This window comes from Thalia democratica, chromosome 7 (genome assembly GCF_965202585.1).
Source record: "Thalia democratica chromosome 7, ktThaDemo2.hap1.1, whole genome shotgun sequence".
Lineage (NCBI taxonomy): Eukaryota > Metazoa > Chordata > Thaliacea > Salpida > Salpidae > Thalia > Thalia democratica.
The window spans coordinates 17526435-17544319 of record NC_139171.1 but is presented as its reverse complement, the minus strand read 5'-3'; the positions used below and the strand labels follow the sequence as shown (position 1 = coordinate 17544319).

At 26.5% G+C, this 17885-nt stretch overlaps 2 protein-coding genes across 2 annotated transcripts; both read right to left on the bottom strand.

Annotated features, from left to right (window-relative positions):
- Positions 1 to 3454: 3454 nt before the first annotated feature.
- Positions 3455 to 7371, bottom strand: LOC145840979 (uncharacterized). The gene is made up of 2 exons (XM_082948338.1): positions 6717 to 7371; positions 3455 to 3698 (listed from the first exon to the last, which is right to left on the bottom strand). The coding sequence occupies exons 1-2, from the start codon at positions 7343 to 7345 to the stop codon at positions 3539 to 3541; spliced, it is 789 nt and encodes a 262-aa protein (XP_082804464.1). The 5' UTR covers positions 7346 to 7371; the 3' UTR covers positions 3455 to 3538.
- Positions 7372 to 8722, bottom strand: LOC145841148 (leucine-rich repeat transmembrane protein FLRT1-like). Its single transcript, XM_082948519.1, has 2 exons — positions 7459 to 8722; positions 7372 to 7415 (listed from the first exon to the last, which is right to left on the bottom strand). The coding sequence occupies exons 1-2, from the start codon at positions 8720 to 8722 to the stop codon at positions 7372 to 7374; spliced, it is 1308 nt and encodes a 435-aa protein (XP_082804645.1).
- Between the last annotated feature and the right edge of the window lie 9163 nt (positions 8723 to 17885).

Sequence of the window (17885 nt, the reverse complement as noted above, 5' to 3'; positions counted from 1 at the left end):
CTAACCTTTAAGAAATAAGTATTGATAAAACTAATTTAAAAAATCTATTCAAACTTGAAATAGAACTTTTATATCCAAAACATTATATCGTTTGCAATATTATAACCGGTTAATGAACTTAATATTTCATGATGGGGTTTACTTTAGAACCTTATAGCTTATAAAGTATTTATATACTGTATATTTTGATTAAAAAAAGTAACTTACTACTGTAGAAAAAGATGATTATTAATTTCATCATAATCTTTTATAGGAATCAATTTGGTAAGTAATTTAATCATTTTAACTGTCTTATGAATAAATTTAAAAAAATTATAAGAACTTAAACTGGCTTATAAGAAAACTAGCTTAATAAATTTTTTTTAAGCGCTACTTGTTCAAAAGCTATAATTTATGTATTTTTTTAAAACTATATTTTTTATATTGCAAAGTTTTACGCCAAATACCATATATGCTTCTTTATAGATTTTTGTTGCCTTATTAAACAGAATTTCAACTTTTTTAGGTGTTTTTAAAGTAGTTTACCCACTCAAATATAAAATTTGTACTTTTTTACAATAATTATTCAACTGCAGTTTTTGAAAATAGGACACGGTTTTAACTTTAATATTTAGTTTAATAAAACATAGATATTGTACTTTTTTGATACGTTGTGTTTTCACTGATATACAAATCTAGCAAATATTTTTTATTGAGATGCAATAAATTTTATTAGCTAAGTTTTAATGGTGTAATACTTAGTTTATACTTAATAATCTTTACGAGAACAATAATTTAAAAAGGTCTTTGCCTACTTAGCTTCGGGTTTATGTCATAAAAACTATCTAAAAATAAATACTTATTTTTTCCAACATAAATATCTTTGTTTTATAAAAGTTATTAACAATTATATTAACTTATGTTAACTTTATACCAATAACTTATTATGCTATAGAACTACAACTTAAATGTTGATTACAAAAGGTAAGAAATGTCTACTTTAGACGAGAGATTACTTACACTTTTACTTTATTACTAATATTAGTTTCTTTTGTTAGCTTTAGTTGTCTAAAAGTTTTTACACTTTGAATGGTTTAAGGATTTAACTTTTTTTTTTCAATAGCAGAAATATGTATGTTTGTTACTAATAGCGAAAAATAGCTAAAACGTATTCATTAATGTATATATTGTATTGTTTTTTAGACGACAAAAAACGCTCAAAAAGTTTGGTCCAAAGACCTGGTGCACAAAAAAACCTTTCGGTTATCTAGTCGAACACCACAACTTATAAATACTTGTTCAAGCTGTAAAACATGAGCTTAAACAAAAAGCTAAACTTCTTTAAAAAAAGTTTATACCACAAACTCATTCATAAATCAACAAAACTAGCTATCGTTATTTATTTTTGCTTGCAAAATTGCGTTGTAGCTTTGCAATATTAATGGATAGTATAGTGTTTACTCAAAAGTTTAGCAAGTTAAAAAAAATTCACTCATTAAAGTTTTCATTAGATTAATAGTTTTCAAATACAAAGAAATGATTTATGTTATGTAAACACAATTAATTGTTCAAATAAATTCTACTCAAATAATTATTATCAAATACCGGTTTTATTTAAAAGACTTAAGCAATGAATTTCTTATAAACTTCATATCAAATATATAGTAAAAAAATTATATTGGATTTAATATTGCTAAGTTACGCTTAAACAATTTTGTCTATTTCTTCCCATTTTTATTTTTCATCTTTTAAAGTTTAGTGTTAGTTGTTACAGATTTATAGTTAGTTTTTTAGAAGCGTTAGCTTATCTAAAACTTTATAAAACACTCTACAACGCAACTCTACATAGTTAAAATATTTATTTAATGAACATAACCGTTTAGTGGTGTAAGTGAGTCTTAAAAAAAAATTATTAAAAAAAACATACGTGAATTACTATCAAAACAAGATAAAATGTTTGTAAAACTGAAGATAGCTGCTTTAAATGTCGTTTTACGTTGTAATATAAGAATGTTTGCATACTTAAATTAAAATAATTATAATCTTTCTTTTAGAAATAAAACAGTAAATATTAAGTATTACTATGTCTCTGGTACATTTTGTTCTTTAACAACAAAATAAAATGCTATAAACACTTATTTAAACTACCTTGTTGTACTTTAACAGTTCAATCTATGTTTTAAAAATACAATTGACTTCATAGCATTTAATATACTTTTACTTATCATAAAATAGTTTACTTATAAACTACATTATGAAAACCAATGTTTGATAGAAGTTTGGTTTCAGCAATAATTTAGAAGTAAAAGTATTATATTAGTTTAAGTTATTTTAACAAACAATAATCTGATGTTTCTAAATACATTTGTTGCTTAAAACTAATGATAAAAAGAACTGTAATTTAAAGGTTTCTCACTGGTAATTTGGTTAAAATTAAAAATATGTATAAAACATAAATTATCTTTAATGGTACAAAACTTTTTATTGAAACGACCGAATTAAGCTAGTTGTAATTGAAAAAATTTACAATGATGCTACTTTAGTCATAGAGCAAAATAAAGTGTTTACATGTTATTTAATTTCTTATTACGTATGAAGTTGTATTATATATAAATCGTTGTTCACAAATACACTTTCTAAACACCAAAACAACTTAATATTAACACCAACAGTTTATAAAATTAAGAAAAATAAAACATTTATCAAGTTTATGTATGTGTAGTTTTCTATTTGATTTAAAATCGAGAACAATATGACTCGAAAAAACAAATACACTGTCATTAAAAAAATATGAGCACTACAAAACTGGTTTACTTTTAAAGTTAAAAAAGCATTAAATTTTACTATTGTTTTTCTTCTACCGTAACTATTTTTTAATGTTTTTTTTCTAACTAATTGCAGAAGTTTGAAAAGTATTTATAAAAATAACTAAATTAAAAAAATGACTATAATAGTTGCCTAAAATAAACTAGTTAGCTATTTATTCTCAGGTAGCAAATAAAAAATCAGCACAAATAATTTTCAAAAAACTTTGGCAATGAAAAGCAACATTTTAGAAATGATTTGACAACAAAAATAAAAGCACAATGTTGTTGAAAGTATCAAAGGCTTACAAAGATATACAAAGTAGCTACAAAACATTGGTCGTAAATTTTTTTATTACCCCCATAAACTTTTACAGTATTCCTTTCAAAAAAGCTTCTAATTAGTAGGAAAAGTACTTTTTATTAAGCTGAAACCTTAGTGCCGTAGTATATCAAAATAGTAAAAATTAATTATTAAAAATAAAAGATAAGTTACTTCTGAAAGTTAAAAAGTTTTCAAAATTAAAAAAAAAAAAGAAATATATATATATACATGTCTATAACAATTATAAACATGATTTACTTTTTAGATGTTTTGACTAAAATAAATTAGTTTAAATTATGTTATAGAATTTTATTTTTTAAGCAAATATGAACAAAAAATGGTCTTTTACAAGTTGAAAAATAACTTTTAAGAATTATTACCACAGATAATCAACAGAAAAAAGGTTTTAGCTATATTCACCCTCAAGTGGTCATCTAAGGGGTAACAGGTGGTCGTACGGATTTATGACGTCATCGTGTCTGCTGATGACATCATTGTTGCGTGTTGTCATGGAGATCTTTTGTCCAGGTGAAGGACTGGATTCGATTGTGTTTTGGTGAGTTGACATTGTGTCTGGCCCATTCAAGTCACTGTAAAAACAAAACTAGATTAATAGAATATAAAAGTTGTTTAAGATGCAATGTATAAATAAGCTATTTACTAGCTTATATAATAATATAATAACATTTTTTAAATTCGGTTTCAAATAATACAGTTTTTTTAATTTTGTTATTGTTTGGAAAGTCTAAAGGTAAAAAAAGTAAACATATTAGCTTTTTATCTAAACAGTTGTAAACAACAAAATCGGGTCAGCTTTACTAACTGCTTTTTGCTAAAAAGCTATTTATAGATTACTTAATTTAATGCAGCTACGTTGGATATTTTAAACCGAAAAACAAGTAGAATATTCCTTTTAGCTACCAATACTTATACAAGATCGGAACGTTACCATTACAATTGTTGAGTATAACAAGTCTATCGTTGAACTAAAGTTTTAATGGAAAGCATATGGAGTTTCGTGGAATCTTAAAACAGATGTTCCAGTACCATTATGTTATAGATGCACATTATGACGTTACAATGATCGCTTTCATCTGGCAATCAAAAACAGAAACAATACATTGAAGATTTTTCTTTTTTCAACGGTACGCGATTAAACTTTTCACCTTACTAGATCAGAGACTTATTTTAATTTTCAAACAACTTGTTTGTGAATTATTCATGTAGGTATTAGTTTATGTGTTTGTTTGGTGTGATATGACAAGTTTTCATCAAGTATAAATCGCGTTGTTACTGACCATGAAATTGGTAACGAGGTAGACAACAAACAAAATGTTTTATAATTTATGATTATGACTCACAATCAACGCAAACTATAGGACATTATCATGTTGAAATACAAGTCGATCTGGTTTAGTCTAATTTAAAAATTTATGTTGTAGCTTTATAATGTTTTTTTCCGTAAGTTTAAAGAATGAACTAATTTGTACCATTTTGTTTTACTTTATAAATCGTTTGAAAAGTGTATTGTTTGGTATGAGTGTCGTAGAATCGAAAAAATAAATAAACTAGTGGATTAACCTGTTAGGTATAAAAATGTTTTAGATTATGTAGTTATACTACTTATAAAGTCTTTTTATATCTATATAATTTTTTTGTGATTTATATATATTTATGACAAAAATCTAGTGTATACACAGTGTAGCTTCAGAGAGCACTTTTGCTCCGATTTTAAAAACTTTAAGAACCACTGTTGTTTACAACTAAATAGTTAAAAGTATTATCAGTGTATCATACAGTACAGTATATCATAAAGTTAATGAGACACCACTAAGCTGGTATCGCTTACTTACTCGATGACCCAGTTGAACAATCTTTTAGCGAACAGTTACAGATGTTTGTATAGTAATATCTAAAAACAAAGACTTGTTTTTATATCCTGATGTAAAGCAACACAAAAAAGAACATTTTGTTGCGTCAGATTGTAATTAACTTAATGACAAATTTAGATTACGGGGCATTTTGCAATTGCCTTCAGATGAGAAAGAATTTTGGAGTTTAAACTTTTCATCTTTTGTAAATTTTTTCAACAAATCTTTTAAAAACAAGCACGAAATTTAGTAGTTTCTGAAAAACATACTGAAAATTTCTTATAAAATTTTTCTGCTTACTAAAGTTTTATGTTTCTTCTAAGGTATATCTATATTTATACTGTTATAATAAAATACCACAATTTTCTAAATAAAATTAGTATTCAAATATAGTACTTGAATGTTAACAATGTTTATTTAAGTGTCTTTTGTTTAAAAAGTTTTAGAACTATGTTTGTTTTAGTTTAGAAAGCAATAAATTTAAGCTTTTATCATGTTCCATATAATACTTACTTATCTTTTATACTTTTCAATATAACTAAAATTATATTACAAAACAAACGTTCATAGACTTTTTCTTTAAAAGATGAAACAAGTTACGTTTTTTGATAGTTTTTTAACTATTACATTTAGTCATTTACCGTATTTGATTAATTTATAAATAAAAGCTAAGGTTTCAAAAACTATGCTACGTTTAACTTTTTAAAACTAATTTCAGCAGTTTTTTTGAAATTTTCAGGAAATTTGTTAAAGCCTGAGGCAAAATAAAAAGTTAAATAAGAAGATTCTATATTAAACAAAAGCAAATAATGTGGTTAGGCTTAAACCTTTGATGAAATTCTTAAAAACTTCAAGGTAATAAAACTAATTAAGTATTTGAACTTTACATAACGAAAAAAAAACGGCATCTGAATTATCAACAACGAGTTTGTTAAAATCTAGTCTATCCACCCCAAAACCAAAAAGCAAGTAGAAAAAAAAATACGTACAAAGAAGTAGTTTAAAGCAGTAAATCTAGTCAAGAAGGCAGTAAAATTTAGAACAAATATTAAAGTAAGAAGCTATAAAGCGGCTATTTGCATTTAACCTAAAAAGGAAAGCAATAAAAGTAGGAAAAAAAATATGCAGTAAAGTTTTTTGCTTTCTAGATACAGTTTAAGTAATGCACGAATTCTATATCGCTTTCAGGTAAACTAACTTTTTGTCTTTTTACTGTGTATTTTTTCTTTTATTTAAAATTGTTAATTAAATATTTAATAATTTCAATTGTTCAAGAAAATAAATTCAATTGTTAAACATCAGAGGGCCCTCGACTAAATTATCTTACAACTTCTTCTTTTATCTTTATAGCTTCACAATGATAATCGGTCGGCAAGACGCTTTTAGTTAAGCAAGTCAGCCTCATGTTAATTGTTGCTACAAACAAACAAGTTTTGAAAGTGTCGGTTTTTCTGAGGCTTTAACTGACGCACTTGATATTTGGTTTAGAATAAAACTAATCTAAATTAGCTTAAATTTTACATTAGGAAATTGTCTAAGATTGCAGTTGTTACAATTTTGGTTACCTATTTATTATTCATAGCTGTTGCTCATACTTTAGAAGAAGCTTATTTATAAAGTATATAACGAACTTGGTAAAGCTAGTTAGAGTTAGCTAATCTTAAGGAAAGTTAATCAGTTATAAAATAGTTAAAAATACACGTTTATAGATGTTACACTTTATACATAAACACTTACTTGCTAGACGACAGTTTTGTGTTCTCTTTATCCGACGATGAGAGAAGTTTACTCCTGATTGATGAGTTTCTTGTTGCTACCGATGGAATCAAGTATGCAGGAGAGTCCTTGTTGCCAGGCAGCAACGACTGGAACTCTTCTGTTGCGTCAACAGCTGCGTCACGGTTGTCATAGTAACAATCATCGTCCCTGGGTTGAAACATGGGTGGTATGAGTTGATTGATTGCGGGTTCTCTCGTTTGATGTCGCTGTTGTGACAAATGGTACGACTCGCACTCGGCGTAGGTTCGGTTCGACCACTGGGTGTTGTAATCAGCTCGGTTGCTATGGTGTTTAAGGTACCAACTACCTTTGTTATGGGTTGTAACAGGTATAGATGGTTGGAGTTGGAGCTGCTTATTTAGAAAATCGTCATCATATCCTTGAAATCGTTTAGGTACATTTTGATGCTTACTTAGAAAAAATTGACTATCCAAGTTGGTAGGACTCAATGGAGATGTAAATTTTTTCTGTTTGAAATCAAAAATTCCTGATATATGGTGGTAAAATAAACAGTAGCTAAAAGTCGCAACTACTGTGAGCAGTAACAACGTTGATAGAATTATCAAAACTAAGTAGATAGGGTCCATGTTCGCAGTTTTCTGACTTGTCTTGATCAATCTGCACTGGTTATTTGTGACGTCATCAACACTTTGTTCACTGTCGAACACGCAAATTTGGTACGTAATATTACTTTTCAAACTGTCCATCTTGGCAATCATTTTATCAATGGTTATGTCAATAACAGTGAAGTTAGTGATCTTATACCTTGATGTCATGTCTTCTACTGCGATGTTGTTCCTGTACATTGTACGGTCGTTGCAATTGACACACTCACCATATAGTACAAGAGTTTTCATGTAAGTAGGGGGTTTATATGGATGCTGCCAGGTTATTTCAATTGAATTGTGGTCAACAGAAGCACTGATAAAGCTCCTAGCATTATATCTTGACTCACAACTCAAGTCTTCTAACTCTCTTATTGGCTTTCCGACCACATATTCGGGTCCATCTTCGCAAGTAAGATCCTTGTTACTAATTGACGTTTCGAGCCATGATCTAAAATAATCCAACCAACAATCACAAACCCATTTATTACCTTTGAAACTTGCAGCTTTGACGCTGTCTAATGAACGAGGTTGAACACTTTTCAGTTTGTTGTAGCTTAGATCTACATACTTTAGTTCTTCAAACTTAAACAATGTACCACTGTGAGGTCCATCCTCAATTTTGATGTATTCTATCTGGTTGTGTGACAAAAACAAGTTCTTTAGGGTGTACGGAAGACCCAAAGGGATATCGTTAAGTTTATTTTTTATTAAACTTAGATCTATGAGGTTGTTCAAGTTCAAAAATGAATTCCTTTCAATTTTGTTGTTAGTGATAAAGTTTTCATCTAGAATCAAACGTTTTAAATTCATCAAGTTATTCAAGTCTTGTCGATAAATGCTAAATATAGAGTTATTTTTCAGTGTCAACTTTTTCAAGTTCCACGGCAGGTTTTTAGGTATTAACGTAAGTTGGTTATAGTCTAAATTGAGCTCCTCTAGTTGGCTGTTTTTAGAAAAAGTGTTCAAGTCAAAAGAATCATCGTTCAAATTGTTTGACCGCATGGATAACTTCTTCAATTTTGGTAAATTGTGAAGATTTTTACTAACTCTATTGATTCTGTTCGCATCAAGGTCTAAGTTTTTGATAGTTGTTGGGGCTTTAGGCACCCTGTTTAGACGGTTGTTATGCATGTCAAGGGTTTCAAGTTTTTTAAACATGCTTAGATGAATATCTAGTTGCTTAGTGCTTTCAATCTGGTTTCCATAGAGAAGAAGGGTCGTTGCTTCAGGCCATACAATGTCTGAAGGAATCTCTTTAAGTTCTTTTTCTTGACAGAATATTTTGCCATTTCTCTGTCGACAAGTTTCTTTATTAACACCATGACAACTTATGAAGTTAAAATTGAATATAACCATTAAAACAATCAAAATTTGCTTTATTTTTCTCATTTTACATATTGTCTTAATCCAATATCATTTAATTATTTATTAACTGTCTTTGCTTTTCTGAAAAATCGTACATTTTTTTTCTCTAAAATTCTTATTAAACTTTCTAAAATCTTCATTGCAATTAAAAAAGTAATTAAATGTTAATATAAACTAATTTATGTTTTGTGCGACTTTACAAAACATAAATTTATTGTCGTATAGCGTCGTAAATACTTGACTGTAATAAAATCTTTTTTAATATACAACTCATTTATATCTAGTGTTTAGCTCGTTTCGCTTTGTTTACATTATAAAAAATAAAATAATAAAAAACTTTAAAAACAGTAAAGGTATGATATTTTATTTGTATATAAATATTTTCTTTGTTATTAAAAAATAAGCTAAACTTTTATCATGACAATCAAGGTACTTGTTAATAAAAACGGTTTAATTAAACATTGATTTGAATTTCGAGTTTATACTCACACAAGTGTGTGCAGTTTTATGTAGCTATAAGCATATGTCACGTCTTAAAGTATAAGTTATTGTAAGTGAGCTGATAATTTACGAAACTATTTACTGCCTTAAATTATTGTCTACTAACTACTAGTTGCTAATTTAAGTGTTGAAATTAACTCTGTTTTTGTAAAAGATATAAAATTTTGCTCGAAAGAATGATATCAAGAACATTCAACAAAATAAAATTTTAATATGACTTCATAGACAATGAGAGCTTCTTAAGTTTTTGTCACGGCGTCACTTTTTTTTGAGTGATTTCTGAGTGACGAGTGCAAATAAAACGTGACGATTCTTCAAAATAATTGCCATTGCGAAGAAAGTTTACATTAAATTAGACACGCAACCGGTTGTCGGAAAATTTCAAAAAGTGTAACATTTTTCCGTGCCCTTAATGTGGAAACAATTAAAACAGAAATAATCGTTCAAATGACTATTTTTAGAACAGCTTTAATTTTACTTATGATAAAAGAATATAAGTATTATGGTTAAAGCAATAATGGGCAATAAATTAATTTTAATCTCAACAAATTTATTTTCCATATAAAAACATATATCGAAAAACATAGCATTAAATCTGTGCTATTTTCTACGGTTTACATAAATGCAAACTATTTTTTGCATATGTAAAGATGACGGCTCAGCTATTATAAAAGTTTTTTTCAATGAACTAAAAACTTGACCAGTAATATAAATCTTCAAAAAACTAGTAGATAATTAAAAGTGTTTAAGATCCTACGAAAAAGCTGTTATATACTCAAGTACTAGAGGGTTAAACAGATAATTTTTTTTTTAGGTTTGTTTAATTCTATTTGTAGAAATGTAAACAAAGTTTAAAATATAAGTTTCCAATAATAAACTACTAACTGCAAACTAAAAAGCTGTGCTTGTATTAAGAAAAATAGTATTTAATTTTTTTATAATTTTTTTTTTTAATTAAAATAACTAAAACTATTGTTCAAAATTATTATACAACTTTTATCATATGAGTATAACAGAAATATTCCCGTCTGCTCAAAAATGTAAAAAATTAAAGCGCACATTTTTTTAGTTCTAGAAGTTTTTAATAATTACATACTTATTTTTTTTAAAGTATAAACCATATTTTCTAACTTCATTTTTGATCAGATCCAAACAAGTGAACAGCGTAAAATATTGTCTTAATGTAACATAAAGCAAAAACAAAACTTATACAGAAACGTTATTTTCCCAAAAACAAAAAATGGTCTGTTCGTTGGAATACTTAGTATTAATCTTTACTTGTTCTAAATAACTGTTTAAATCTAAAAGCAAATAAAAAGAGACCAAACTTCAAAACCTTTCCAGATTAAAAACCTTTATACTCCTATTCTTCTACTAATTTTAAACTTAAAGTTGTCACGTATCTAGAACAAAACAAAAAATCACGTGCATCAATAAAGATCATTTGAACAAAGAAGTGTAAATATTGCCGCAACGTTTAAATTCTATGATATGTGAAATCATTTAGATATTTTATAAAAATAAAATGTTTGAAGTATTTTACACAAAGTCCGATATGTACATAATGATTTACAACAACTACGATTAAGAGATATTTTGGTAAAAATGTAAAAATTAGTTTTATGTGATTTATAGTTTACTCACTAAACAATCTTGCTTTAGACTACAGAGAACAAAAAACATAGGGATTTTAATTGCATAATTTTTACAAACAACAAGTATTAGATTCTTCAAACATGATATTAGAATAAAAGTAATAACTTAATTTTGTATAACAAACTTTTTTTGTGTAGTTCAGACAGTTTAGCAAACTATATTTACTTTTTTTCTCGTTAAAATAATTGTTTGGACTTTTTGAATCCTCAATAAAACCTTTTAGCCTCAAGGTGAATTCAGCGTTTAGTTATAATGCGATTAGTGACTATAAAGATGTAAACACTTGTAAGAAGAAGCTAGTTTATGTGGAATTAAGGTTTTAAACAAAAAAAAATCTTAATTTTTAACGTAACTTTATTGACTTTTATAACTTTTGTAAAGAAATAGTGGTTCTAATAACGAAATTGCTTAAATATTGATACAAAGTATCCTTATGTAAAATATAACTTGCTTTTCTATCCTAGCTGAGCGAAATTCAACTTAAGGTTTAAGTTTTAAAATTAAGCCCAACTTATCAAATATAGTTCTAAAAAAAAGCTAGCCTAAAAAACTTGTTATCATTAAAAGGTAAACACACGTTATTAATTTACTTTAACATTTTTCTTATTTTTCAATTTAAACTACACTTGTAAAATATTAAAGACAATTATGAAGAACATTTACTAAAAAACACAATAGCATACTTTCATAAAAAATGCTTATAACACTTGACTTTAGCACTTTTTTTCTGTAAAATCAACATTTATTAAACAAAAAAGTTAAAATCTCACTTAAAATTTTGATAAGGCAAACATTAAATTAAAAACTTAATCTTCACCGGTCGACGCCTGTTTGATAAATAAAATTTTGCCGATATTTTGCAAAATATAACTTTAAAATCAACTGTTGCTCGATTGAGCTTCTCTGTACAATTGAACTTCTTATTTACTTGTACGTGGTTTTGATTGATATTTTAGCACGTGTTGTTGACAGACGTTTATGTGTGTTTGAAAAACTGTGAAGAGGTCTTATCGGGAATTAAATACATGAAAATTGCTAAGTATAATCAAAAATATACTCTTGTTTCAATCTCAGAAGTATATATTTATACATGAATTTTACATTTTACTATGAAAACAGCTTAAAGGGTAAAGACAAACGAAAAATGTTTGGTTTTTCATTTAAACACACTCTCAAACACAGTTTTAAGTGTAGTGTACTGCAAACATATGGAGAATTTTGTGATAATTGTTTTGGTTTGATCTTTATCAGACTAGTGTTAATATGACGTAAATAAAAACAATGTACTTTGTCATTACAGTGATGCCTTTAATAACAACGTTTAACATACTGCTATTTAAAATAATGTGTTAAAGGTGTTTAATTTAGCAATTTAACAGCAAACACAAATTTTCTCGCATTTTTTACACGTAAACTACTCTCTTTGATTCACACATAACAACTAATAAGTTTTAAAATTTAGATAAAGTATTTTAAATGCGAAGTTGTTAATTTGCTAGTTCAGTGTTAAAAGTTAAAGTTATAACATGCTGTTTACTAATTAGTTATGCTTTTATAATTTAGCTATTAAATATATATGCTATTAAATTTTTTTAATTTAGTTATTTCAAAGAAACAATTTAAACTATTAATATACAAAATTTTGTTATAGTTATTTTTTTAAAACATTAGTTTGTCAGTTATAAGAAAAAACAAAACTAAAGCTAACTTTAGTATAAATAAGTTAAATTTATATATTTCGACCAACATTGGTTTAAATTGACCATTTAATTTCGATGTAATCTCTACAAAAAACAAATACTTAATGTTTATTGCGATTCAAGTGTTTTATATATACACCACAAAGTACCTTTCTTTTAGTTTTTAGATCTTTCAAAATAGTTTTTTTGTCATAAAATTACATTGAAAATTAATAATATCTAAAAACTTTAGTTATCAAATACGTTTTTGAAAGCTAAAAGCTTGTTTTTTTTTATGAAAAAAATACTTAAAAAAAGTTGAGTTAATAAACTGAGCAAAAATATCTTTGAAGTGTATATTTAAAGCCTTTACATGTAAGTTCAAAGCTTTATTGCTATTATTGTAAAAAATAAAAAGTAAAACATAACAATTAAAACATGTTTTTTTAATGATCAAAGTACCTGTCAGGTGATTTAAAACAGTAAAATTATAATCTCATCATTGATCTACAAAGGCAGTTGTAAAATATTCTGCATTGTATTTAGTTGAAAGTAGTTAGTCAGTTAATTAGATGTTGCATAAACATTTCGGCTTCAGTTACAGAGATTCCAAGAAACTTGATTTTTTTTAAAGAACTTTTAAACTTATTAAGCGATTCGTAATAATTTTACAGTAAACATGTTTTAAAAGAGTTGAAGTTTATAAACGCTTTGATCAACCTATATTCTTTGTTTGATAATGTAAATAAAACTTAATAAGTTTGTTGTTCCAAATTTCTTGAAAAACATTCTCCGTAGAGATTTTAAATTAAAGTTTTATGAGAATCAAACAATAGATAATTTTTCTGCTTAAAGTTTTTGACATCAGTTAACAGGTGAGAAAAATAAGAGATAATTTCAAAGACGATTTTTTTCTTACATTTGCAAGGTAAAGAACACAGTTTACTAAAAAAGTTTGAATTTATTTTCAAATACATATTCTGACATTCTATAGACTAGGAAACTATTTACTACATTTTTTTTTCTTACTAAAGATCACCTCCAGTGCTTATTAAGCCAAAATACTAAAGTTTACGGAGTTTTTTGTTGATTTTGGCACAAAAAAACAGCTAAAAACGTTAATTTCGAGCGAGGTGAGCTCGAGTTATACTATGCGCGTGAAATAGTTTACAAACTAACAAGGCTATCGGCTAAATTAATACAAAAACTACCCAAATTGAAAGTGTGCGTAGCTATCGTAGTTGCACAAAAGCCCCCGCACAAAAAAATTGAAGCTAGCTGATGGGTCGTGAGATATTTATTTTGGAAAAAAATCAAACAACTTCGCCGAAATCAAACGAAGCGAACTCGATTTATCCTCCACGCAAAAACAACAATTTAGCCCCGCGTAAAAATTGTCAACATACTAACAAGCTTATCGTCGAAATTAGTACAAATATAGTAAAATTGAAAGTTTGCGTAGCTGTCGAAATTGCATAATTACCTTATTGTTGCTATCAAAATATTGGGGCGTGATATCAAAGGTACAAGGCTGTGTTTTTAGGTTTATTGGTTGATGTGACTAGCGTAGTTATAGGAACAATTTTACGAAAAGGGTTAAAAGTTTAACTATTTGCAACGTATCTTTTGTTTGTGTATGAAATAGCACGCGTGTTTTTAGATTACGTGTCAATTTAGTGCTAAATTATTTTAACTTGTTTTTTGACCGTTGTGGATAAACTTTTGGTTTTATTACCATAATGGAACTACTGTAGGAACACCGATAAGATACGCACGTTGAACTCAAGCAAAAGTGCATATCTTACGTAGTATATATAATTGAAAGTTTTAGTGCAAATTTTATCCATACCAAACAGTAGCTAATATCTACTTAAAGTTAGTTAAAATTTTTCTATTATATGTATGTTTTAGATTTAAAGTTACAAGAGTTAACTGATTTTTTTAACAGTTGTGTTATATTTAAACTAATAATATTAATGCAATGTTTTTATTTATTTAATTTTATTTGTATAATAAAATATTATGAAATTTTTCATTTAATCTTTTTTTTGATATCGTTTACTTACAGATTTATTGCGTCTTTTTTTAAAAGTTTACTTAATTGATGTACGTAATGTAATACATAATTAACGTACTGAAAAATTTATAGTAGTAGTGTTAATTAGCTTTAAGATAATAGTAAAATTATGATTACATGTTTAAAAAACTGCAATATGAAACGAATATAAATAATAATAAACTATAATTTGAAACTAGTACCTAGACTTGAATTTCAGTGTTATGTTTTTTAGTATTTAAATTTCATTTATTTTGTTTTCGAATCATGGCTTTAAGTTGAAATGAAGTTTAATTAAACTCTCATACTTAACAAGTTCTTAGTCTAATTCGTATAAATCAATTATGTATTTTAAATACTTAAATACAAATGTTTAAAATTAAGAAATAACTTTTCAAATGTAACGAACTTAACATTTTAGCATGACAAAATTAAATAGTTTTATTTTATATATTTGCTTTAAAATTTAACTTACGCAATACCCTGCTAAACTTTATTCTAAAAACTAATTTGGTTATCTAAAGCGAAATGAAAAATATTTAATTTACTTTACTTATAAGTTTAAATCAAAAACACTTTTATTTTTACATTGTATAAGATAAAAATTTATGCTATATAAATATATTTTTGCTAAACCTTTGATTACATAACAATTCTGACGTTAAACACAGTCTTTTATTGAATAATTAATCTTAATTTTCACCAAATAGAAATTATAAGACCTGTGGTTTGTTTTATTTGCAAAGTTAATAAAAAAATAAACATTCGGTGAAGAGCTACTTGAGCAATGTTAATAACATGAGTTATTTAGCTAAACAGTGTATTTATTTCTGTAGCACTTGTTCGATAAATTTATTACCTTTTAAGCACAATTTATAAGCAACTTGTTCAAAATAGTTCAACCAAAAAACTTGGAACAAATCTGTTTTGATATCATTGTCGCAACAAAAAAGATTTAGACCAATCGATAAATCAAATATATTGATAATAGCAACCATTAAAGCAATTTAATAGACTGTGCGTCTACTTCACAGACGTCTGATAATAAAAATAAATTTCAAATAGACGTGACATATAACCCGAGACAAATAATAGTATTTGAGCAATTTATCAACAACCAAGTAGACGATTCATTGTTAATAACTCATACATCAACTACTACGTCAAAAACCTGTTATAAAACTAACATAAATGTATTTCAAGTAGACGTGACATATAACCCAAGACAAACAATAATATATAAACACTTTTTATAAATCTATGAGACGATCAAGTATTAACAATTCTCACTTCAATTCGTTTATCAAAAACTCTCTTATACTAGTCGTTGTCGAATGCGCTCAAACAATAAAGTCATAATCGCATTTCGAGCTTGTTATTTTGGAAAGTCAACTTTTGTTTAGCTTCAAACTTCAACAGCGCGTCGTTTCTTCATTTTTATAACAACCTCAAACTTCCAGCTTAATGAATTAACTGTCATTTTTAAATAAACTGTTTGTTTTGACAAGACAATTTTTTTTTTTCATTGACTCACAACGGTCTTTTTTGATAAAACTATTTATTTTTAATGACATTTTGTAGAAAAGTTTTGGCATTAAACTTGTCATCATTTGAAAACAATTCTTGATCAAGATTCCAGAAAAGTAAATAAGTAAAAGTCTTAAAGGTAGTTAAACTTTAAAAGAACATTTTACAATGATCATAACTTTAGGATCGTTCAAACTCCCATTAAGTTTAAGTTAAAAATGTTAAATTATTTTTATTGTTTCCCATTAGCTACACTTGGCGTAATTTAATTTAACTTAAAAATTCTTTTAAACAGTTTTTTGAAGTGTTTTGCCACACATAACTTTTATACTAAATACAAAATTTTAAAAAGTTGCCGCAACCGTTAGCTTTTAACTCGACTTTTTGTTGCACAAGTTAATCTTTCAAATTATTTAATATCTGATATCTAACAAAAAATCATACAAATTTGCCAAATCGAGCTACAAAATAAAAAACACAAGGTTTAAACTTTAAACTTTAAAGAAAAAATTAATATTTTAAAGAGACTTTCAGAAGAATTTTAACAAGTGACTTTTTTGAAGTGTTTTTTGTCAAACAAAAAGTAGGTAACCTGATATGGGGGCTCATTTCACGCTTGAATAATTTTCCGGGTTATTGTTTTGTAAACTGGATTTTTCTCTCCTGCCGAGTTTACACTAAACACTGCAACATCTTAAGTCGCCTCTTTAACATAGGTTTTGTACTTTCACTTGAATGAAGAGCTAAACTTAGTGTCAGTTCAATGATACCTAATTAACCAAACAAATGTGTTTATATCTAAAACTAAAACTTGATTTGTTTTGTAACTTGAATTAAGCAGCTTGAAAGTTAAAACATTTCTATTTGCAAGTCTAAAGTTTATGTACTTATTTGTAATTTAAAATTAATCTACTACGTAAAACAAAATTTTTAAAGCTATTGGCAATAAGTTAATCACGAACTTAATTGCTTGATGCTTTATTGTTTTATTAGTTGAATAAAGCATTTTCTAGTATAAGTATTAATATTAAAAGCTAAGAATGCCTTTGACATGAATTTTAGAATATAAATAACAAATTAAATAGTTGACAGGTCAAAACTATAAAATAAACTTTTAGTATTGGTATATTATTAATAAATATATAATATTTAAATTTTAGTTGTCAAACTTGCTTAGTTAAAAAAGCAAATTATGTTAGCCTATAAAAACTTAAAAATAAATCTAAATTATCAAAACAAAATCTTAAAACCAAACTGCTTCGATTCTAAGTATTTTCAAAACATTACCAATGAAGCAAGGCGAAGTTGTATTTACAAAGGGGTTTTAAAATTTGATAAATTAAATGAAAAAACATGCAATTAGGAAAGAATTGAAATCTAAATGCTCAAGTTGAATTGAATGGTCACAATGATATCAGCCAGATATAAATACTAGTTCTAATTTGTTTTGACTACAGAAAACGTCTACTTATTCATAAATATATAAATTTATTACCTACATTTATATAATCTATGATGCAATTAAAAAAAACACTGCTATTTTCGACTGCGTAGTGAGAAGTTATAACTTTAAAACAAATGATTTTGTTTACAATATCAGCAAATTGATTAAAGATAAGATTTATAAATGTCACTATGTATTTTAAATTATCATGTAAAAGCTTAGGTTTACCTTAAATACAAACATAAAACGAACAATATGATATTAATAACAAAATAGAAAATTAGTTATTAC